Consider the following 8,340-nt stretch of genomic DNA (forward strand, 5'->3'; position numbering starts at 1 on the left):
TTATGGACTAGTGGCGTACTTTCATAATTTTTGCAAACATGTTTACGAACATTAAATAAATCAAACAAGAATACATTCAAAAATCAACAAACGAACATGATATTAAAAATTTAAAAGAACATAAACACCTAAAAGTAAATAAACGAACATAAACACAATATTATTCATTTGAACCCAATTCATTTACAACCCTATCTCCATCCCTCATATATCATTGCAATATTACATATCACGCGTGCTCTACCGGTCTCAAGCTTAATAAAATTTTAGTCAATAATAAAATACTAATGCCTAGGAGAATTGTAAATGGGACTCACTCATGAACTGAGTTCCTTCATGTCATCTCTTAACCATCGACAAATTTAATCCTTCTACCATACAAAAACTAAATAAATCAATCTATTAAACATATCAACAATTTATATGTAAAAAAGTCAACAAAAATAAATGGTTTTATAATTTAAAAACACCACAATAGCAAAAGTCAACAATTCAGTTTAATGTATTTAACAACAATTGAACTAATTCTGTAAATTATTATGATGGATCAAATTCTGAAAATGGTGAAATTTATTTGACCTTTTAAAAGTGTTGAAAGAGGTAGAATACACAGGCTTTGCCAAAAGAGGTTGTAAAACGATAAGTGGTTCTCTTGCGATAAAAATTGTTGTGAGGGACACCAATCTTCTCCAACACCACATCATCCAATACACATTTCAGCTAATTATTTGCAAGAATCTTTGCTTTAATTTGATTTCCTAAAATTCATCGCATAAAGTTCAACAGCTTAATCCATGTAGTTTCTTCCAACAAATGTATTATCTTCTCCCTTCATTCAGCCCTGAAAAACAGATAACATTATATAGATATCACCAGATTTAAACCCAAACCATGGTAAAAACTACCTAAAAAGCAAATCAAGGAACGTGCTGAGGATAGTTGGATTCTCTATCTTCCACACCTATGGTACACAAACACAAGTATGAAAAGTATTGAAGGCCGCATTCTTACCTCTACCTGCTCAGGCTAATGGCAGCCCGTCAACTATTTTTCAGCTGAACTACTGTGTTCATTAGATGCCGAGGAAATGCCTTGCTCGATGCGCTAGAGAAAGGATTATTAAGAGAGTAGAGCACATTAGTTTATGCTGATAAAAGAATATAGAAAGACACCTCATGCTGAAATTTTATGACAGTATTTCAAGATACTGTATGACAAGCTATGCTAGTGGATGCTTGTTAACAGACATGCAAGTTTGGTAGAAAGCTAAATATCAAATACTACAAAAAGGGTCACCATGAGGTGGGGAAACGAGTAAAATACATCAGAAAACATAAGTTATGGTGGCCGATACTTAATATCAACTGCTTCTTCAGGTATTTAACTTATTACCAAACTCCTAGTGAAGTTTATGGATATTAAAAACGCTTTATAGCCTGTCATTTTGAATGGTTGTTTTACATTGTCACAAACTTAAGAGAATGACAATTGCCATATACTTCCTTCTTGTTTCAAGTTTTAATGATACCAAAACTCTTGCCTAAATGCCTGCACTGTGTTTTCACATTACAAAACCTGATGCAAAATCTACTATTTACGAATTTTTTGCACAATCTAAGCTTACTGTCAATAAAAATAAGAGAAAGCAAGTTTTAATCTATTTTCAAAGCTGAACTGGAGAAACAAGTTTCAAGTTTGTTTCATTTTCCGACTAAAAGCATCATTTGAATTTAGAGCCAAGTAAAAACAAAACTAAAGTATCGATACTATGTTAGACTGCAACTTGGAAAATCATTGAAGAAACCATCATGCGGCACATCAGTTGTGGCTATTACTGTTAACAATGAGATAACGTGTAATACCTGAAGAAGGTACCCATGCAACCAATCCAATGTCTGTGGAAATGTGGTTGCTGATACATTGACAACTGTTAAACCCTGTTCCCAGGGACAAAAATGCATGAAAATCAGCAAAAAGTTCAAACACTAACATTTCCAGAGGACCTCAGTGTTGAGTCAAAATAAGCTTCTAAAATTCAGTGGGAGTAGAAAATGCCTGTTGGTTTGCTTCCTCTAAAAAGTAAGGTGGCTCATTATTGCACACTCTTCACATCATACTAAAATTTTAAAAAACCTAAAATGACAGGGCAATCCAACATATAAGAATTCAAAGCATTAAAACATCATATTGTTTTTTTTGATAAGAATTGTAGGCCTCATTAAAAACCCCTTCTTGATTATAGGAGCTTATAACCAAGCTCCTTAATCAGTGGAAGGAGGAAAAGAGTGCCTTAGAAATTTATTCAACACCTGAAATTACATAAGACACATCCAGGAAAACACTTAATATGATGAGACAATCAAGAAACTCCCTTTATACCAAGGGACATTTTAGACGAAACCCACTTTCTTTGCCATCAATCTAACAGAATGGTTTCCCAAAATATGATGCATACAATGGTTATGCTCCTCCCCAACTAAATCTGATTTTTCATTAAAACTAACATACCTTAATATGATGTTATAATGCTAAATAGATATATTCCATATTAAGTCTGCATAAATGTTACAGCCTGACAATCAAAGAAACAGGCATGAAATGACATACCTGTGACTCAAAAGAGCAAAGATAATCTTGAATGGTCTTCAAGTTGGTTATCAGCTTATCTGTATCCTGCAATAAGAAATAACAGAATGAAAACTTATTGTTACAAATTCATCAAATAGTGAAATAGGAAAGTCGATTGAGTAAACATTTTACCAAAGGAATAAACAATGAAAACATTAATTAAAGAAAAGGTACGGAGAGAGGCAAAAGGAAAAGCCAAGGTACCACCATGCCCACTTTTGACCAGAAACAACGATGAAAAAGTTTTGCACACATGGACATGGTTGGAAGGCGTCATCTCACACCAGAACACCTCTCCGGCTTAAGAGAATTCTGGAAAAATTTACCATGTGCTAAAAATTCATGTAATTGTTTTCATACTGGAGTGAAAAACTGCCACTACTTACACAAGGCAACTCATGACTTCATATGCCACAATGCTCCAGGCAAGCTAGAGTTAAGGCTTTAAGAAAACTACTTAAAGAAAGCACATGAATATGACTTCTTGAATTTTCCAAGGGTCCACTTTTCAAACACCAAATGATGCCATTGTTTACTCCATGTTCATAGAATCATACTGTATAACTCAGTACTTAATCATAGTCCTTGGTTAGAGGACAACTGTTATCATTCCAGATTGAGAAAGAGAACTTCATATTAACCCAGCTATCCAATTAAAGATTCTTTCAATACCATGCAGTTCCCCTACTAAGATTTTTGTCAAATTGTATTGTTTTTCTTCCATGATGATACCTAGTTCAACTTCAGTGTTAGCAATAGTTTATATGGAATGAGAACCCAGAAATGTTATTAATACCTGGACTAGACATTTACCACTTAATGTCCGGGTAGTTATCCTCTCTTCCAGCAATGCCTGCATACAGTATGGTTATAACTTAGAAAATCATATAGAAGTGAGAAGAGAGACGTTAAAAGGGAACAATTGAGATAGTCCTGACTAAAGAGAGCCACCTTCATACCATTAAGAATAACTTTGCACGAACATGATTACATCTTTCTAAAATCAAGAACAAAATGCAGCAGTGTCATTGCAATTTATGCCTGGATAGAACATTAAAAGAACCCATCTTTTTATAAATCTATGTTCAGAATAGCCTAATCAACAAATGATATCACACGCAAGAATAGTGGACTGAATGAATCATCCATAATGTTTAGTTCAAGATCCTTAGAGGGCTTTTCTATCTATACAAATAAAGGTTTCATCAAAAGAGAGATCAAGAAACGGACATGAAAACAGCACCAATATTTGCAGCTTTGCCAAATGTGAATTAGGATTAGTGTCTCCTCCATATGCTAAGTTTAGCAAAGTGTGCCACATTATTAACCAAATCAAATTTACACTCACCAACAAGCCTCTCACATACTTCACTGTTAAAGATATACAAAAGTGAACAGAGAAAGCAACCATACCTTATGATCAAATTCAGCCATCTTCAGAACTATGGGTATTATTATTGGTTCAGGGCCAGGTTTTTCTTTTCTAGTGGTACTTCCATTTACTTCTGCAGCCTTAACAGTTTCACCTGCATGAACACAAAAACCATTAATTAACTGTCATATTGCACACTCACTTGGACTAATACTGAACGCATACACAAAACAAAACTAGATGCCATATCAAATAATGAGTTAAGAGCAGAAATCTACCTTTATTCTCAGAAGCAGTTGCTAGAGCAATGGACTCTAAAGATTCCGAGACTTTGTTCACCTGATCAGCAGATGCACAATGCACAAGATGGTTTTGGCTATTTTCCGCATTACTTTCAGATGTATTATCTTCCACTTGCACTGCAGAATTACTGTCCGATGCCACAGACTGTGAGGTTGGTTGATGCCCTTCAGTCACAGAGGTTGTAGTTTTATGCTCATCATCCATTAAATAAATGCTTGGATCCAAATGTATTCCCTGTTATTGTCATAAGAAACAATGAAAACCCACTAACTTCAATGTGACATGTGTTAAAGTGGCATCGAAAAGCCAATACTTCTCAATCTCATGCAATGAACAGGTAGAGAAACTTAAGATGATTTTCATCAATGTTTGCGGCCAAAAAGAATAACATCTGTAAAAGTAGAACAAAAAATCTAGAAATAACAACAATCTGCAGGGTAACATGGTAGAAGATCAAACTTCATGCCTATGTAATATCACATTGTCACACGTGTGTTTCAAAGGCATAGCCATGCTCAACTAAAACCCACTATGGCTAAATCATGTTATTTTAACTATTACATTCGTCAAATCACCAACAAGAATATCCAAAAAGATCTAGAGAAATTTAAGCATGGAACTTCAAATTGAGCCAAAATAGCTGAAAATAAAATAGAAACAAGTACTGAATATGTCCATGCGTACAATCTATTCAATCACAGAAAGAAGCTCATGTTCAGCTAGACTCTGCTTATTCTAATGTGCAAGATGCAGCACCCTTTCATGACCAATGCTAAAAAAACAGACAATACCAGAGACAAATTCCCAAACAAATTATATAGCCTTGAGGAACTGTTTAATTGCATTTCCAAGATGGCACCAATTCTTATTAAAGCAAATTAATTAATGCAAAGAAATAATTAAAAACCCAAAAACAATCAAAACATACTGTACTCTACAAGCATCCACATATCACAGTGTTAATTCTTGAGTACATAAAGGTGAAATGGAGCAGTATTCGCTGCAAAGATTAAAAAGTGAGGGGGGAGTGAGAGGGAAAACAATTTTCTGGACGTAACAAGGATGGAGGATGGGGATATCAGCAAAAGAAAGTAATCAGCAATCATGTCTCACCTCAATTATAATTGGTTTTCCATCTTTCATTGCTTTTTTTAGATCCCCATTCAACCCTAAGGGAAAAAAAACAGAATAAAATTAATGACGAATATACCTTAAGAAAACAATAACATGCTATTCAGGTTTTATATGTCCCTAGGCAATTCTTGCTTTTACATTTATGAGAGGAAGAAGTTCCTCATAGCTAAATGGAAATTTTAGAAACTACCTTTACGAACTACCCTGCATTCTCGACAAAATTCTGTAATTAACTCCTCAGAGGAGATGAAATCCCGTTCCCATACAGGAGTGGATCCCAATGGTGCACTGAAACAAATAAGAGATAAGCATTTTTTTACAATCTGTTAAAGGGATGTCAGGTAACTCAGCTACAGAAGATGAACTGTCTACCGCAGACAATCAACATTTTCAAACGCATGGATTGAGAGTGACAATAATCTGAAAACAATGATAATAAATTTGTAAATCCAATGCATTATTTAATTTTAGGTAGTTCCTTTTCTTCTAAATTTACTGAAATAGCAAGCAATTAGTGAAATTAACTTCTTATCTTGCAGTCAAATACATAGCTGAGGTGACACTAATCAAATTGGAAAACTAAAAAGACCCGTTCTAAATACAAAATCAACATCTTCCTTCCACATATAGAAAAATCCAAACTATTACTGACTATCCCAGAAGTTCTCCTTTGGTTGAAGCCAGAACCAGCAACCATCATTTTATTTATTTTGTTGCACTGGATTGACATAATCAGAAAATTTCTACATTGGAACAGAAAGCTGTATAATTTAAGAAGAGAAGAAAACAAATAGATTCTGGACGTACTCGGTTGCTGTGCGTAGCAATTCATAAACCATATCTGTCTGTTACAGGTCAAAACAGAAATGTAAAATATACTAGAAAAAATAATAGACAAATTTAACCAACGAATATGAAGAAAATATTAAAATTTCAGTAGAAAAAACAGAATGCTGAACCTGTAAGACATTTGGCAAGTTGAGCCTCTGCGCGAGTTGTGTAGCTATTGTAGACTTCCCAACACAGGCTGTCCCACAAACAAGAATCACCAAAGGAACCCTTTGATGGTGAAATCTGAAATTAGGAAACAAGAACAGTATTAGAAAATGAAGCAACGATAAGAAGTTCCTTACATATTTCTGGTTTGCTACTTCATGACAAGACTCAAGAGCAAGTAATGAGTCGATAAGAAAAATTCCACACATAATCCAACTTAAACCTATGCCAATATTACTTTTGTCTTTACGATCATCAAGTTAGGGTGAAAACAGCAATCATCAAGTTAATGTGAAAATGTGAATCGGACCTAGACCAGAAATACGAGTAAAATAATGTAGCAAACAACAGGAAGATAGTTACGCAAAGGGGGGAAATCTTATACAAAAGGAAGTGACCACCATTATCACACAGTTAGTACAGTTATTTTAGCTCAATTAGCTTTGATTCACTAAACATGCAATTAAGTTGAAAATGAAAATTTAATCCCCACCATAGCACCATAAAATTGTTTGGCATCAGCTTGAAAAGCTAACTGACCTGGTCATCATTCTGTACCGGTTTATATACTCTTCCCCATAACCTCGCCGCTCCATTAGCTGCACAAAGAGTTTGATTAGAGCGATCAAAAAAATAACGATCTCCAATAAGTCAGAAAATGCTCTACTTTTTCATCCATACGGCAAATTCACAAATGTTATGATCAAATACCTTAAAAAGATTAGCTTCCAAATCAGTTTGCGAACTGTGAATTAAAGAATAGAAAATTTGGAACAAATGATATAAGTCCCAGATTGAAACTAAAACCAAGAGAAAGAGAAAGAGAAAGAAATCATACACATCCAAAAGGCTGTTGTCTATAAGCAGCTTCTTAAGCTCGAGGGCAATTTTAATAGCTACATGATTCGGAATCTGAAACCGCCATGTTATAAAGATAAACATAGAATAAATAAACCAAAACGCATTCTAGTAAAAAACATATATATAATAAAACAGTGAAGAAAATAAAGAAATTTAAGCAAGCATATTCTAAGAAAATTATTTAGAACTTGTAAAGAAAAAGAATGACATTGAGACCTTTGTGACAGTTAACATTCTGCTAAGCAAGAACCTGGATAAAACATAATAGTGATCTGCGTTATCACCCAACCAGACTTTCACCTAAAATTAAAAAGAAAAGATAACATATATGAAAATCGGAAGATTTTATTTAAAATTAATTAATTTAAACGGGATTTAGAGAGTGAGAAATAGAACCTTGACGAAGTCGTATTTGGAGGAAGCGTTACGAGGACTGGATTTGACTGAGGGAAAAGAGAGACCGGTAATCTTGCCGTCGTCATCGTCTTCACCACTGAAATTGTGGTTAGCTCTTGTACGCTCTGCAACTTCCTTGCCCTTGAAGTTGTTCATCTCTCTCTCTCTCTCTCTCTCTCTCTCTCTTTCTTTTAGATTTCAATGATAATTTATACCTACAATTTCAATACCCTTCCATCGACTCAAAATTCGCCCCGTCGGCTAACGCCGTGTCCATCTTCGCCACTTCAGCAAACAACTTCTCCCTGTTTTATTAAGGGTAAACTACATAAACGGTCAATAAAGTATGAGGAAATTTCTACTTTCAGCACTAGAGTTTCAAACTATATATAAAAAAAAGTCATTAACATTATCGTTCTGTACAAATTGACCACTCAACTGATGACAACCATTACACTAATTACAAAAATCTGATGCGGCACGTTTAGGTCTCTGAGTTGGAAACCATGTTAACCTCCTTTAACCAACTACTAATATTGCTTAGTTTGGGAGGATGAAGATTAAAATTTAACCAACGAAAAAGCAAAATACATAACGATCGAAAAATCTCTGAGAATAATTTGCCCCGTCTTTAAAGACTGCGACACAAT

General features: G+C 34.5%; 1 protein-coding gene across 3 annotated transcripts; it reads right to left on the reverse strand.

The window, feature by feature from the left end:
- Positions 1-620: 620 nt before the first annotated feature.
- On the reverse strand, positions 621-7,861 carry LOC120115767. Of its 3 annotated transcripts, none has more exons than XM_039136374.1 (16): positions 7,691-7,861; positions 7,511-7,594; positions 7,272-7,345; positions 7,145-7,178; positions 6,974-7,032; positions 6,397-6,511; positions 6,245-6,282; positions 5,628-5,725; positions 5,417-5,472; positions 4,279-4,537; positions 4,042-4,154; positions 3,425-3,481; positions 2,608-2,673; positions 1,863-1,937; positions 1,034-1,104; positions 621-845 (listed from the first exon to the last, which is right to left on the reverse strand). In XM_039136374.1, exons 1-15 carry the CDS (start codon positions 7,844-7,846, stop codon positions 1,045-1,047), a joined length of 1,344 nt encoding a protein of 447 aa, XP_038992305.1. In that variant the 5' UTR covers positions 7,847-7,861; the 3' UTR covers positions 621-845; positions 1,034-1,044. The 3 variants fall into 3 exon arrangements, with proteins under 3 accessions (XP_038992305.1, XP_038992306.1, XP_038992307.1); XM_039136375.1 differs by having other exon boundaries at positions 621-841; positions 1,012-1,104; XM_039136376.1 differs by lacking the exon at positions 3,425-3,481.
- Positions 7,862-8,340: the final 479 nt, after the last annotated feature.

This window comes from Hibiscus syriacus, unplaced genomic scaffold, assembly GCF_006381635.1.
Source record: "Hibiscus syriacus cultivar Baekdansim isolate YM2019G1 unplaced genomic scaffold, ASM638163v2 tig00110271_pilon, whole genome shotgun sequence".
NCBI classification, from domain to species: Eukaryota; Viridiplantae; Streptophyta; class Magnoliopsida; order Malvales; family Malvaceae; genus Hibiscus; species Hibiscus syriacus.